General features: G+C 44.6%; 1 protein-coding gene across 8 annotated transcripts in view; it reads left to right on the top strand.

The window, feature by feature from the left end:
- Positions 1-16224, top strand: part of LOC124711801 (diacylglycerol kinase theta) — a 712647-nt gene that overhangs the window by 651984 nt on the left and 44439 nt on the right. For all 8 annotated transcript variants that reach the window (XM_047242070.1, XM_047242035.1, XM_047242063.1 and 5 more), the window contains 2 exons: positions 5131-5286; positions 15469-15625. In XM_047242070.1, the coding sequence (XP_047098026.1) occupies positions 5131-5286; positions 15469-15625 (313 nt within the window). The remainder of the gene's footprint in view (positions 1-5130; positions 5287-15468; positions 15626-16224) is intronic.

The raw sequence follows: 16224 nt of genomic DNA, 5'->3' as shown, positions 1-16224 counted from the left end.
CACTTCAAATCGTTCCGTACGCATACTCCCAGATATTTTACAGAAGTAACTGCTACCAGTGTTTGTTCCGCTATCATATAATCATACAATAAAGGATCCTTCTTTCTATGTATTCGCAATACATTACTTTTGTCTATGTTAAGGGTCAGTTGCCACTCCCTGCACCAAGTGCCTATCCGCTGCAGATCTTCCTGTATTTCGCTACAATTTTCTAATGCAGCAACTTCTCTGTATACTACAGCATCATCCGCGAAAAGCCGCATGGAACTTCCGACACTATCTACTAAGTCATTTATATATATATTGTGAAAAGCAATGGTCCCATAACACTCCCCTGTGGCACGCCAGAGGTTACTTTAACGTCTGTAGACGTCTCTCCATTGATAACAACATGCTGTGTTCTGTTTGCTAAAAACTCTTCAATCCAGCCACACAGCTGGTCTGATATTCCGTAGGCTCTTACTTTGTTTATCAGGCGACAGTGCGGAACTGTATCGAACGCCTTCCGGAAGTCAAGAAAAATAGCATCTACCTGGGAGCCTGTATCTAATATTTTCTGGGTCTCGTGAACAAATAAGGCGAGTTGGGTCTCACACGATCGCTGTTTCCGGAATCCATGTTGATTCCTACATAGTAGATTCTGGGTTTCCAGAAATGACATGATACGCGAGCAAAAAACATGTTCTAAAATTCTACAAGAGATCGACGTAAGAGATATAGGTCTATAGTTCTGCGCATCTGCTCGACGACCCTTCTTGAAGACTGGGACTATCTGTGCTCTTTTCCAATCATTTGGAACCCTCCGTTCCTCTAGAGACTTGCGGTACACGGCTGTTAGAAGGGGGGCAAGTTCTTTCGCGTACTCTGTGTAGAATCGAATTGGTATCCCGTCAGGTCCAGTGGACTTTCCTCTATTGAGTGATTCCAGTTGCTTTTCTATTCCTTGGACACTTATTTCGATGTCAGCCATTTTTTCGTTTGTGCGAGGATTTAGAGAAGGAACTGCAGTGCGGTCTTCCTCTGTGAAACAGCTTTGGAAAAAGGTGTTTAGTATTTCAGCTTTACGCGTGTCATCCTCTGTTTCAATGCCATCATCATCCCGTAGTGTCTGGATATGCTGTTTCGAGCCACTTACTGATTTAACGTACGACCAGAACTTCCTAGGATTTTCTGTCAAGTCGGTACATAGAATTTTACTTTCGAATTCAATGAACGCTTCACGCATAGCCCTCCTTACGCTAACTTTGACATCGTTTAGCTTCTGTTTGTCTGAGAGGTTTTGGCTGCGTTTAAACTTGGAGTGGAGCTCTCTTTGCTTTCGCAGTAGTTTCCTAACATTGTTGTTGTACCACGGTGGGTTTTTCCCGTCCCTCACAGTTTTACTCGGCACGTACCTGTCTAAAACGCATTTTACGATTGCCTTGAACTTTTTCCATAAACACTCAACATTGTCAGTGTCGGAACAGAAATTTTCGTTTTTATCTGTTAGGTAGTCTGAAATCTGCCTTCTATTACTCTTGCTAAACAGATAAACCTTCCTCCCTTTTTTTATATCCCTATTAACTTCCATATTCAGGGATGCTGCAACGGCCTTATGATCACTGATTCCCTGTTCTGTACATACAGATTCGAAAAGTTCGGGTCTGTTTGTTATCAGTAGGTCCAATATGTTATCTCCACGAGTCGGTTCTCTGTTTAATTGCTCGAGGTAATTTTCGGATAGTGCACTCAGTATAATGTCACTCGATGCTCTGTCCCTACCACCCGTCCTAAACATCTGAGTGTCCCAGTCTATATCTGGTAAATTGAAATCTCCACCTAAGACTATAACATGCTGAGAAAATTTATGTGAAATGTATTCCAAATTTTCTCTCAGTTGTTCTGCCACTAATGCTGCTGAGTCGGGAGGTCGGTAAAAGGAGCCAATTATTAACCTAGTTCGGTTGTTTAGTGTAACCTCCACCCATAATAATTCACAGGAACTATCCACTTCTACTTCACTACAGGATAAACTACTACTAACAGCGATGAACACTCCACCACCGGTTGCATGCAATCTATCCTTTCTAAACACCGTCTGTACCTTTGTAAAAATTTCGGGAGAATTTATCTCTGGCTTAAGCCAGCTTTCTGTACCTATAACGATTTCAGCTTCGGTGCTTTCTATCAGCGCTTGAAGTTCCGGTACTTTACCAACGCAGCTTCGACAGTTGACAATTACAATACCGATTGCTGCTTGGTCCCCGCATGTCCTGACTTTGCCCCGCACCCGTTGAGGCTGTTGCCCTTTCTGTACTTGCCCAAGGCCATCTAACCTAAAAAACCGCCCAGCCCACGCCACACAACCCCTGCTACCCGTGTAGCCGCTTGTTGCGTGTAGTGGACTCCTGACCTATCCAGCGGAACCCGAAACCCCACCACCCTATGGCGCAAGTCGAGGAATCTGCAGCCCACACGGTCGCAGAACCGTCTCAGCCTCTGATTCAGACCCTCCACTCGGCTCTGTACCAAAGGTCCGCAGTCAGTCCTGTCGACGATGCTGCAGATGGTGAGCTCTGCTTTCATCCCGCTAGCGAGACTGGCAGTCTTCACCAAATCAGATAGCCGCCGGAAGCCAGAGAGGATTTCCTCCGATCCATAGCGACACACATCATTGGTGCCGACATGAGCGACCACTTGCAGATGGGTGCACCCTGTACCCTTCATGGCATCCGGAAGGACCCTTTCCACATCTGGAATGACTCCCCCCGGTATGCACACGGAGTGCACATTGGTTTTCTTCCCCTCTCTTGCTGCCATTTCCCTAAGGGGCCCCATTACGCGCCTGACGTTGGAGCTCCCAACTACCAGTAAGCCCACCCTCTGCGACTGCCCGGATCTAGCAGACTGAGGGGCAACCTCTGGAACAGGACAAGCAGCCATGTCAGGCCGAAGATCAGTATCAGCCTGAGACAGAGCCTGAAACCGGTTCGTCAGACAAACTGGAGAGGCTTTCCGTTCAGCCCTCCGGAATGTCTTTCGCCCCCTGCCACACCTTGAAACGACCTCCCACTCTACCACAGGTGAGGGATCAGCCTCAATGCGGGCAGTATCCCGGGCAACCACAGTCGTAGTCCGATCAGGGGAAGCGTGGGACGAGCTGGCCGTCCCCGACAAACCCCCATCCCGACCCCCACAGTGATGCCCATTGGCGACAGCCTCAAGCTGTGTGACCGAAGCCAACACTGCCTGAAGCTGGGAGCGAAGGGATGCCAACTCAGCCTGCATCCGAACACAGCAGTTGCAGTCCCTATCCATGCTAAAAACTGTTTTGCTAAGAACGTCTGAACTAATCTACAGAGAGCGTAAACAAATCGACAAAATTTAAACGGTTATTAAAATACAAGATTGCCTAGTAAATGCAGTAATGCTGCTACCTGCGCACTGCTGACACTGCTCGGCGGTGGAAGGAGACTAAGCGAAATTACACTATTCAGGTACTAAAACACGATGCTACACTCTCAAATACTATAATACGCCCGAAATTTATGAATTAAACAATGCAAGAACCAAAAACACGCAAAGAAATTAAGAATTAAACTATGTAACAAATGAGTGAGCTAGGAGTATACGACTTGCTGCTCAGCTGCTTATCCAACGGCGGCAGGGTATGGTTGGAGCATTGCCAGACTAGAGGGTGGCCAAAGTCGGAGAAAGGTGGTCCTCCTGCGCTTTAATTTCATAATTCATGAATGTGAGAAGTTTGTAGGAAGAAAGAAACATTCTGTGGCACTAAAGTGAAAGTCAAGTACATGATAGTACCATGACCAGGATTGTTATCTTGACTTAAATGCTCAAAAAAATTACTCAATACAGCAGATGCACTGGCGAGAGACTTCACAGCAGTTCCTGGCCCACAGAATTCCTACTTGATGATACAATGTTAGTTTTTAGAAGATGCTCTATGTTCTCAGTGACACAACAAGATGCATTCCCCACACACAAAAGAGTTTCAGGTGTGGCAACTGTGATTCTGGCCACTTTCAGTGGACTCAGAAAGTATGAGGCTGTGCTCCTTTCACAGACAAGTAGCAATTTATTGAGGAAAGTGATTCTCTCCATCTGTTCTTCAGCCATACCCTTGGGGCATGTCAAATTCCTGTTGTTGTGCAAAGGAGCCAACATTGTGGGACAATTGTTCTTGTTAGGGACAGTGTCAGAGGCACGTATGTCAATGCAATGATGAAATCCTGCAGTGGTACATATGTCCTTTTCATGGTTAATGTAGACCTAGGTTCCATGTAATAGATGTTAATGTGAACACACGTGGTTGCCCTAGAGGATGAGTACCTGCAACAAGAGGACATTATTTATTTATAGTGGCCACATCTTCCTCTATTTAATTTTGATTGAATACGCATGTAACATCCAAACATGAGCACTATTCATCAATGCTGATCTCCAAAAGATGCTTGTCTAACAATGGAAGATATTACCAAAAAGTACTGTAGGTAGTCAGATCAACAGTATGGGTAATTCATTGTTCATCCCGTATTTCCATGCCTGGTTGTCACATGCAGTACTAGCATTCTGTTTGCCACCAGCAGAGAGATACTAAACACAGTAAGTCTCTCTATGGCTGGCTTTGAGGTATATCTTGCATATGTGTCACAGTTCCATTAGGTGTCTTTTACAGCAAATATTCTTGTCTTGTGTCATGTCGTTAGTTGATTTCAAAGAAAATTTGTGGACTGGAATATACATCTTATAACTGTCTCCCTTGTTAAAATTATATGGTACTTATAACCATTTTCCCTTTAAACTATTACTATATCATCTGTTGAGTTACTTATTACCCATTGTATGGACTCCATATCTCTCATTGTGTATTTCTGTTTGCATATTGGGAAGGGAGTTATACCACTCATATAATGTCATGTTTGTGTACAGAACTTGCAAGCAGAGAATAGGAGCAATGCCATTATCTATTCCAAAACTGAATGAAAGAAATGTAATGGTCATAACAGAACTGTTAAGTGAATCTTCACAGAGGTTTCTATGTGATCAATGACGTTTTTGTAAACTTGATCCTTGTTAATAATATTCCTATGATACATCTGTTTTCAACTTATCTTTTACCATTTGTTACAGGTTACACAATAAAGGAGTCTATGTGAAAATGGGACTTCGTAAGATGGTTGGACGAAAAATGTGCAAAGACCTTCACAAAGAAGTTCGTCTAGAGGTTGATGGAAAGCATGTGGAACTGCCACAAGTTGAGGGCATCATAATTCTCAACATTTTGAGGTCAGTTTGAAAACTTTTTAAAACAAATAAAAAGCTGTTGAACTGACATAGGCAGGAATCATTTCATTATGCATGAGTTAAAGTGTAACAGACATTAGAAGATTAAAGGTCAGTGTGACAATCTGTACAATCTGAATTATAGTGTGTGACTGGTTTCTCCAGCTACCCCTAAAGCATCACTATAACGCCAGCTTCATCTGGTGCTCTCGATTATATGTGTGCACACATGTGTGCACCCTCCTACACACAAGAAAACGGATCTGAACCTTCATGGTGTTCGGAATCTCTTGTTACAAATTTGTAGGACTTATAGAAGGGATAGGAACCCATGTCCGGAAACGTACTGGTTTCAGTTCAGATGTGTAATGCGTCCATGTCTGCTGAGGAGAAGAGAAAAGTCTCAGAGTTGCTTGTCCTAGTACGCAGTGTGGTAGACAGGATGACATGTACTATGTCAGATGGTCACGCAATGTCACTTAACATCTGCCTTGCTGTGAGGCCTGTGTGGCTCCGATACAGTAAACATGGTTCAGCACACATCTTTGGAACACACAGACATGCTCCTTGTGTATGGCAATTCTCAAGGTCACAGAAGAGCTGCTAGTTGCCTGTTTGATGAATGTTTTCTGCAATGTAGCATGCCATTGCACAAACATTTTGTCCAAGTTGCACAGTGGTCTCCAACAACAGGGACCTCCATTGTGAGGAGGCAGGATGCCTGAATTTGAAGAATATGTACTGCATCGTGTTGAAGGAAATGAGTACTCAAACAAGGAAATGAGTACTCAAACAACTGCACATGCAATGGGTGTTAGTCACAGTATTATCTGGAACAGTTTGGGTGAGCAGCAATTACATCTGTACCACTTATAAAAGTTGCTCACTATGGACCCGTTCTTGGAAGCTGTGCCACTGAATATTCATCAAGAAATGTGGTTTCAGGATGATTGTCCACCACCTCACTTCCCATATGTAGTTCAGAGACATCTTAACAGATGATAATGTGAAAGATGGGTAGGCCAATGATGTTGGACTGTGTGGCACTGTGATTGCCAGATTTAACTCCTGTGAACTACTTCTTGTGGAATCATATATAAAGTTTAATCTACAAGATCTGCTGGTGCAAGTTCTGGCTGCTGCACTACAAATTGAAGAGAGACCAGGTGGGATAGAGTGTGTGTACCAGATCATTCTTTATAGGTACAGTGTGTGTAACCACACTGGTGGTTGCCACACCAATCCACTATTGTAATCTACCAGTACTGTTCTGTATGTACAGTATGCTGGGTTCTCTTTTGTTTTGGAATAATGTACATATGTAATGTTTAAGTGTTAATTCAAACAAACATGCTTATTTGAATTGTTACCTAATAATAGTACTGCGTCCCTCCTCATTCATTTCCTCAAGCAGAAGTGGATTAATTAAACATCTTAATTGAAGCTGTCATAGAATGGAAATGGGCATTTCTAGACATGGGTTTCTATTCAAAATATTATGTACTCACCCCCTTCTACAAGTCCTAGAAATTTGTAATGGGAATGTCTGAGCACTCAGTGTAGGTATGCAGACTTCACTAAAATTATCTTATCTTGTTCCCGAAACGATTCAGCAATGGGAAAAAAAATCAGGGTGATTGTCTTACTTTTCCATTGTTATCTTAATGTAATACAGCTGCCCAACAACATGGTGCTCAGAATTTTTGGACACCTGATTCTGTCTGTGAGTGTTCCAGAAGCAAGAAATACAGAAAACATATGAATATAAAAAAGACTGCCTGAAGTATTTTAAGCAACTTACATGCTAATTAATGATTCAGTACAGAACACACTTAAGATAATTTTGAAATGCTCTGAAATGTCTACTGTAATACGAACTGACGTCAACTAGTACATAAGTGCTTCACCAGTACACTGTCACATACATTCATTAATTAATCCATCCATGTTCTGTGGATCCCATCAAGAAGGAAAATATTCAGGGATGTGGAACAAGTCAACGTATATATTAACAAAAGACAGGGAAATTGTAGGAACTAAATCTGTGTCTGTGTTAACAATATTCTATTGCTATATCACTTAAAGCTATTTTTAGTGTCGGTAGCCTAGGGATGTGACAGATGACAATCCAAATGCATAGATAACAGCTGTTTGTTTATTAACTTAGAAACAGAACTAAATACACAGTTTCTGGGAACATGCGTCCAAGTATTTTAATACAGACTGGAAAGTCAATCCTTGCCTGGGAAGTACTCACAATGATGAGGTCCACAAAGCCATAGCTGGTGGCAATATGTAAGGTACTCATCGACCATTAGCTATAGCATCGAGGTCATGGGCTTGTGGACGGATTTGATGAAAGTCTCATGTAGTGTTGAGCTTGAGGGCAACTGAGACACACCCAGGAAAGTCAACCAGGAAGGGGAAGTGGAGGGCAAGGACTGAATAATGAACCACTTTGTCCACTGGCAATGCCGGTGTACGTGTTATGCCAGTATGGGAAAAAGAACAGTCAAACAATGGGAAGAGCAGGCAAGTAATGTCACGGAACTGTTGACCACACTAGCACCATTGGAATGACCCAGAGAAGCAGCCAACAGTGAAAGGTGAGGATACCAAATGCATTACCCTTTGAGGCAGGGCTACCAATATCTGTAAGAGAAACAGCACAGATGCTGCGCCCTTGCTGCAGTCAAATGTGCCCACGAGCTTAGCCGCCGAAACCACTGTGACTGCTGACCCGCACGACGAGACACCCTTGCAAGACAAAATGCCTGCAACCATCACCACCATCAACACTGTCACCGTCGTCGTACCAGAGGCATCGGTTCTGGATGCTGGCTTATGGCCTACAGCACTGATCCCAGGCCTTCAATGGACACAGACATACAGACGCAGAAACAACGGTTGCCGAAGCGTCATAAGAAACGCCACCTCTCAACGGTAGATGACCAACAGGGCGGAGACAGGGAGAACCCTGCCGATGTCATCTCTGACATGTTGTTGCCAACAGAATCTACCAGCACTGCCCTAAGGCAGGCATCTGACACCACGGACAGGACGGCGGCCTCACCCAGCCCAGACGTTCCCATGCCGGAGCCCCTCAGAAAAAAAACCAGGTGATGGAGCACAACGCTCATGATGACGCGCCGTCACTGACTCCATCACTGCTCGATGACTGGGTGCTGAAATGGAGGCAGAAGATGCACAAGACACCCTTGACATTCCTTCACTGCACGGGACCTGCGCAACACAGGGAGAGCCTAACACCCATAGAAGGGCCGCATTAAAGATACATGCCGCAAAGAAAGAGTAGCCAAATGGCCCCATTATCACCGAGGGGCTGCTATTTGCATCTACTCACTATGCATTTAAATGTCCCAATCCTACCATGTGAGCACAGTCAACGTTAACAGCATATCCTTGGTCATCAAAACCTGTATGTTCCATATGTTCCGGGTGACGGACCTGGATATCACCCTCCATCAAGAAGTCCATCCAGAGCTGCAACTGAATATTTATGGATACACAGTCTACAGCATCCCATCAAGCAACAGTGCTGGCGGAACTGCCAGCCTATTACACAACGGCATCGAGGCATCGGAAGTTACGTACCTGCCATCTGCATGAGGTGTTGCCGCCATGGTGGGAACATCCTGGCAGATTAAAACTGTGTGCCGGGCCGAGACTCGAACTCAGGACCTTTGTCTTTCGCAGGCAAGTGCTCTAGCAACTGAGCTACCCAAGCACGACTCACGCCCCATCCTCACAGCTTTAGTTCTGCCAGTACCTCATCTCCTACCTTCCAAACTTTGCAGAAGCTCTCCTGCGAACCTTGCAGAACTAGCACTTCTGAAAGAAAGGATATTATGGAGACATGGCTTAGCCACAGCCTGGGGGATGTTTCCAGAATGAGATTTTCACTCTGCAGTGGAGTGTGCGCTGATATGAAACTTCCTGTCAGATTAAAACTGTGTGCCGGGCCAAGACTCGAACTCAGGACCTTTGCAAGCTGCCTCGACCAGATATACGTCTCATGAGGACTCTGTGTGATGACAAGGGATGCAGAACTGTGGCTGACAGTCTTCACTGACCATTTGGTATACATCTGTTCAGTCACACTCCCCCGACAGCTCAAATACCGCAGCCGCAGTCCATGGACACTGAACATTTCCTATCTGTACGTGGATGCATGTTGGCAGGAGATCACTGCTGTCTGGGACTGCTGCCTCCAGAGTTTGCATGCACATCCTTCCACCTTACATTGGTGGCTCCACCACGCCAAGCCGGCCCTCCGACAGACACTCATGGGATATGGCCGTGACAGAGCATGCTGGCATCAGGCAATGTTGGAATTTTATTACACTGCACTGAGAGAACTCATGAACCAGCCGCCATTACATGAATGGCAGACAGCAGTTAATCATCTCGAAGCTCACCTATTCTGTCTCACTGCAGAACATTTTGATGGAACCCCAGTCTGGGTAAGGGTGCAGGATACGATCCCCACCAAAATGGTATCCGTATATCACGTTATCAGAGAGAGACGCCACGGCAAGCACCACCTTATAACATCAGTAGAGACTGTAGAGGGTGGGCACATCAACTCGCAGTGTGCCATCGCTGCGGCTTTCCTCCAGCATTACAAGTTGTTTTAGTCTGAGAACCCACAGACTGTTCATGAGTACGAAGACATCGTGTGCGGTCTGCCTGGCCCCAGAGTAGAGGCCCCGGACGGCTCCCATAACTGCTGAAGACTTAACAGCGGCTTTGGCACCCGGTGCTCCCAACAAGTCACCGGGCCCAGACAGCTTACCAAATGAATTCTACCGCACGTTCTGTCCCCTGATGGGCGCTCATTGGATTCAGATGTTTCAAGACCTCCTCTGCGACGATTTTACCATCCCCACAGATTTCCTCGAAGGCATCATGATACCAGTTCCCAAACTGAGAGGTTCTCACCAATGTCACGACTATCGTCCTCTTATGCTGCTGAATGCGGATTATAAACTTTTCGCCCGCATCTTCCACACTTGTCTTCAGACCACCATCGGACACATGATCCATCCTCACCAGACATGTTTAGGCGGAGGCAACAACATCCACAGGGCGCTTGGTGCCTACTGTGACGTCATGGCACTGGCAGCGGCCTGCCGCCTCCGAGGCACTCTTGTCGCTGTTGATTTTGGTCACGCCTTTGATTGTATCGACCACAGTTTCCTTCACGCCGTGCTCGAACACACGGGCATCTAGCAGGTGTCTGCAAGTGTGATATTCCGCTTAATCCACAGAGCGTGCTCCCGGATTATGATCAACGGACATCAGACTGAACACATCACTCTTGGATGGTCGGTGTGACAGGGATGTCCTTTATCAGGAGTCTTCTTCACGGTGGTCCTGGGACCTGCACCCCACGGCCTTTGACAACGACTGGAAGGCACCAGCATTCGAAATGTGACCTTCCGATGTGCTGCCTTCACAGACGACGTGGTGCTCTTGGTGCAGTCGAGTGACAAAATTCAAGCGACGCTTCAGTGGTTGTGCTACTGTGGCGTGGTATCAGGCAGCGTCGTCAAAATGCGCAAGATGACATACATGTATGTTGGGAGAGGCCTTCTACACCTGACAGGACACAAGCGCTGCTCTGTGATAGCAGATTCCACAATATGGATATGATTCTCCCAATGTGTTATGTCAACACTTACGTAGCATCCAAACTTAATTATTTTGTGCACATTTTACCGCTAACAGCCGCCATGGCCTGCACTCTCCAGGCGGGGTACAGACAATTTGTGAGTGCAGGTCATATATTCAAAGTTCACTACACTACTTTAACAAGGCCTCCACTGACAGGGGGCCTGGGGTTGACTCACATCCACAACCATGCGTGGGCATTGTCCCTACGGACGATGCGGCTCGCATGGACCGCGACCAATGACAGTTTGATGGGGACGCTGCCACAGATCGTTGCGCCACGAGATCTTCGTCCACCAGTCGCCGTGGGCTACATAGCTCCTTCTCTTGCTCACATCCACGATTTTCTGATCGAACTGAGTTGCATGACTGAGGATCTACCAGCAATGAGGACACCAAGCACGAGAGATTACTACCACATCTATCAGGCACGACAACCCCTTAAAAATGTCGAACAACCAACCATCTGCTGGACCAGGGTGTGGGGAGCCATTCGCACCCCATACCTGCCCACGTACGCTCGTTCCCTGTAGTATGTGGTGGTGAACGGCAAATTAGCCACACACCAGTGCCTCCATTCCATCCATCTCACCAACGACCCTTAGTGTCCGCACTGTGCCGTCGTCGATTTGGATGCACACCGCCTGACAGGTGCTGGGACAGGCAGATGCTGGGATCATGTACAATGTATGCTGGCTCTCCTGTTGTGATGACAGCCAGAGTCTGTCATGCCAGAGGACTCCTACACCCAGATACCACTTATTTTCCCACTACAAAATGAATGCCATCAACTGGCTGAAGGGCATGGTGCTGTATTACATTTTGCAAACCACTCCCGAAAACGCTCTGGACTCGTGGGTCCACCTGACAACGACTCATGAGGTGTTCCACCACCATGCATTGTACTGCACATGACTATCGAACTATTTAGGGGCATTATTCGAGGATCCTCCTGCCCATTGGGGCATTCCTAGTACTAGCAGGCACACTTAAAAATAATTCACGGCACACGATTGACCCTCAGAGCAAACGGATCACAGGGAGTCCCCCTTACATTCATTATGCAAAGACGACTCAGAAAACAACAAGCAGTCAGCAGAGTCAGTGCAGAGAGCAGCACTATCACCACTGAGTGGGTGTGTGCACAATGGACTCGAGGCAAAGAAGAGAAGGCAATAGGAAATAAGCTATGGAAACCTGAGAAGTGGTGACAGTGATGCAAGCAGCTCGGCCAGTTGGCAGTGTTGATTGGGCCGACAATGAGAGGAGCAGCATCAGCAGAGACAGTGCCAGCCGCGAAAGGGTCAGTCTTTAAAAGACAGGCTACGGAAAAGCCAAATATCAACCGGGCTGATGATGAGATGGTTGACAACAGTAGGGCTGGCATTGGTGACAATGGGGTCTGCTGTAGTTGGTGTTCCATAAGAGAAATCAGGACTCGCACAGAAAAATTTAAGCACTAGTTTTTCCCACACGCTGTTTGAGAGTGAAATAGTAGAGAGACAGCTTGAAGGTGGTTCATTGAACCCACTTCCAGGCACTTTATTGTGAATAGCAGAGTAATCACGAAGATGTAGATGTAGGTGTAGACCTGTTCCAAATATTGTTGCCAACATTCCAGAAACAGTCGATCTGGCAACTATCAACATGCAAGAGACACTTTTGTCACTAGTTTAGTATTTGTGGCCAAGGAGTGTGACAGGTGACAGCTGAAATGCACAAGCAGCAGTAATAATTATTTGTTTATCAACTTAGAAACAGAACTCAATACACGGTTTCTGGGGATGAGTACCCACACTACTTGAATACAAACTGAAAAGTAAATCTTTGACATTGCATGGAAGATGCTCACAATGATGAGTAGCATGGTGCTCACTGATGATTAGCTGTAGGGTCCAGTGAGCACAGTATTGAGCTTAGGCAGCAGAGGTGCAAGTCCAGTGCAGCATGACACTCGAGGGTGGCTGACAGAAGTCCAGTGATGTGTTGCACTTGAGGGCGACTGGTATGCAGGTCCTGCACAGTGAGGTACTCGAGGGTAGTGAACAGAAATCCAGCAGTGGAATCATGGTGAAGGTGAAGAGGATTCTGTTTGATGGGCTGCAGAAGCAGTCAGTATTGAAACCAGATTTTGGACTGTTTCAGTGGATGGATACTGGCATAGTATTTGGTGAACATGTGATTTTATGTAAGAAAGTGGTGCCCACAACAGTAACACTGTTTTCTCCAATCTGGGCAACATGTATTAGCATGGCTGGGGCCTCTCAATTCTGTGGAGGCTGCGTGAGGATTAGTTGAAAACATCCTGGCAGGTTGCGTTGATGTCTGTAATGCAATCTTGGGGTAGTGTTAATAGTGGACCAGGCTTGTGACCACCAGCACTAAATGTCTGTTGAAGGCTGTGTCACAAGGTAGGAGTCTGGTGTATATAGTACTATTTTTACATGTGCCAGCTAAATTTAATCAAGTAAATTAGAAAGAAAGCTGCTACTTTGAAAGAAACTGGTGTTTTCTCACATGTACTAGGTAGCTGCTGTTTCTCTGCTATTGTTAGCAGATACTTACTTGGTTACAGTGGTAGTTTTTGAAGAAAATATTTACCCACATCTGTACATGCAGAGTCCAGTTTACAGTACATTACAGTATATTACTAATCTTCATGCAGCTTTACAATGGACACTGCAATGTGCCATGTAGCTAACACAAGTTTGCAGTTAGTGAATATAAATATTCAGATAATTTGTGGAAAGAGTGATTTTCAAATCAATAATCCCAGCATTCAATTTAATTGATTTAGGGAAACTAAGGAATACACCAATGTGGATGACTGTATACGTTCTGTAGTGGACTGACAAGGCAGCCAGTCCACAGTGACGGGTAGCCGAAAGAAAGGCACGCGTACACACACGCCGACTGGCGTGAATTCTGGAACAGGATAATTATTGAAGGCTAATAAGAAAAGTATGCAGCTCCTCGAATACTTAACTTTTATTCTTTGTTGGTTTACAACGTTCTTGAGACATTTCATACGATAACTATCAAACAATGTAAGGCTAATGGCGCCTTGCTAGGTCGTAGCCATGGACTTAGATAAAGGCTATTCTAACTGTCTCTCGGCAAATGAGAGAAAGGCTTCGTCAGTGTAGTCGCTAGCAAAGTCGTCGTACAACTGGGGTCGAGTGCTATATCATATCTCGAGACCTGCCTTGTGGTGGCACTCGGTCTGCGATCACACAGTAGCGATACGCGGGTCTGACATGTACTAAATGGACCGCGGCCGATTTAAGCTACCACCTAGCAAGTGTGGTGTCTGGCGGTGGCACTGCATACTTTATTATGAAGTATACATGTGAATATAGATGCAGAGACAATGAGTGATTCATGATCAAAACTTTTTATTATAATTTTTAAATCCTCCTCATTCTTTCCTGAATGGGCTTTCAGTGCTGTCATATTCTTCACACCTTGTAGTACCATCAAACACATGTCCTTTACCTACAAAGGTCTTATGCATGGTGACAGCCACATTATAAAATTTGAGCTATGCACCCTCCAGGAGCCAACTATACTAGTTCACGCACTGACAAGCATTGCAATGAGGGTAGCACAATCTTTGGGATCACACTTGTTTATACATCAGTGAACATATCAGTTTGCTTCTTTATTGATCTGACAAAGGATAAATATTCAGAAAAAATTAGTTACAACAGGCAAATCATTTGGATACATAAAACCAAATATCTTAATCCTGAACATTCTCCAGATATGATACCAAGTACATCAATATGTATCTTGAAGCTGAGATAATTTTAAACTCCCCATTCCAGTATCTGCACATGTGAGAAAGAAACTTCAAGGCTCTCACATTCATCTGACCTTAACAAAGAATACAGTTTTCCCTCCTGTTATTAGACCCTTTAAGAGGACCACACTATATTTTATTTTTCATTTGAGTTTCCTTTCCATTCCCTTCTGTCTGCAATACTTTCTCTTGATTTTTTATTTCTTCCACTTATCTCCATGTTTATAAACAGGTCCAAATATTGTATAAGTCAGTCAGCAAGTATGCCTTGAGTCGCAGACTGGTTACAAAGGCAGCTAAAGGGAGGCTCTATCAAACCAGTACAAAACACTTTTACTCTACTAGAAATTATGTCAGTCAAGAGACTAGCAACCTAATGATAATTATAATATCCTTAGGATTTGTGTTTGGTAGTTATGTTTGTTGGTGGTGTATACAGCTTCTTCTGCAATAAATCTAATGCAACTGTATCATAGAAGATGAGAGGATTTTACAATACTGGTGTTAATGGTTTTTCAACCCTTCATTACAGCCTTCACTCTAAGTTAGATGGAATTTTCCCCACCTGGCACAAGATGTTTTTTGGTAGCAAGTTGTTCAGAATAACAGCATTTGTGCATTCCTTTTAGTTCATGTGACAGTGTATTTTCTCAGTACTGCATTAACATATTTTGACTTTTATTTTTCAGTTGGGGTTCAGGAGCAAATCCGTGGGGACCAGAGAAGGAAGATCAGTTCTCCAAACCAAATCATTGGGATGGAATGCTGGAAGTTGTAGGTGTCACAGGTGTTGTTCACTTAGGTCAGATTCAGTCTGGCCTCCGGTCTGCAATGAGGATTGCTCAGGTAATCACAATACGTTTGCTTGCATGCAACTTCAGTGATGAAAAAGTTTTGTAAAAAAGTTAATAAACAACTTTAATTTCATCTTTTGATTTTGTGGCATTGTCATACAAAACTGGTTTGTGTATAGGTTGGTCGGTAACATCATTCCTACTGAGACTAAACATTTCACAAGATGACAAAATGGCACAAATTAAGTATGGTGTTCAGAAAAATGAGATATTTATTAAATTAAAGGCTTCCAGAATTATGACCATGGTGTAGCGTGCTGTAGAATAATACAACAACAAACGAAGTTTACATTGTAAGAAGTACAGATCAAAATAGATACTAATGGATCCAGCCATTCTTTTTTTATTCCTTTATATCCAAACTTTCAGCCATCAGGTTGTGGTTGATCCACAATTCCCCACCAGCAATGTGCTGTGTGAGAAAAACTTTGTCTTGGTATTTGCTCTATTTTACATGTTTAATCACAGGTGTCATGTATCAGATGCGTCCAGCTGTCACTATATGTTAGTGAATGCCCCTTGTGGTTTTAGACTGGACTGGGCTAATTTCATCAGACACAATTATCATTACATTTACTGCTGTCTTATGTA

The sequence above is a fragment of the Schistocerca piceifrons genome, chromosome 1 (genome assembly GCF_021461385.2).
Source record: "Schistocerca piceifrons isolate TAMUIC-IGC-003096 chromosome 1, iqSchPice1.1, whole genome shotgun sequence".
Classification (NCBI taxonomy): Eukaryota; Metazoa; Arthropoda; class Insecta; order Orthoptera; family Acrididae; genus Schistocerca; species Schistocerca piceifrons.
The sequence above is the reverse complement of the archived record's forward strand: the minus strand, read 5'-3'. Positions and strand labels throughout refer to the sequence as shown.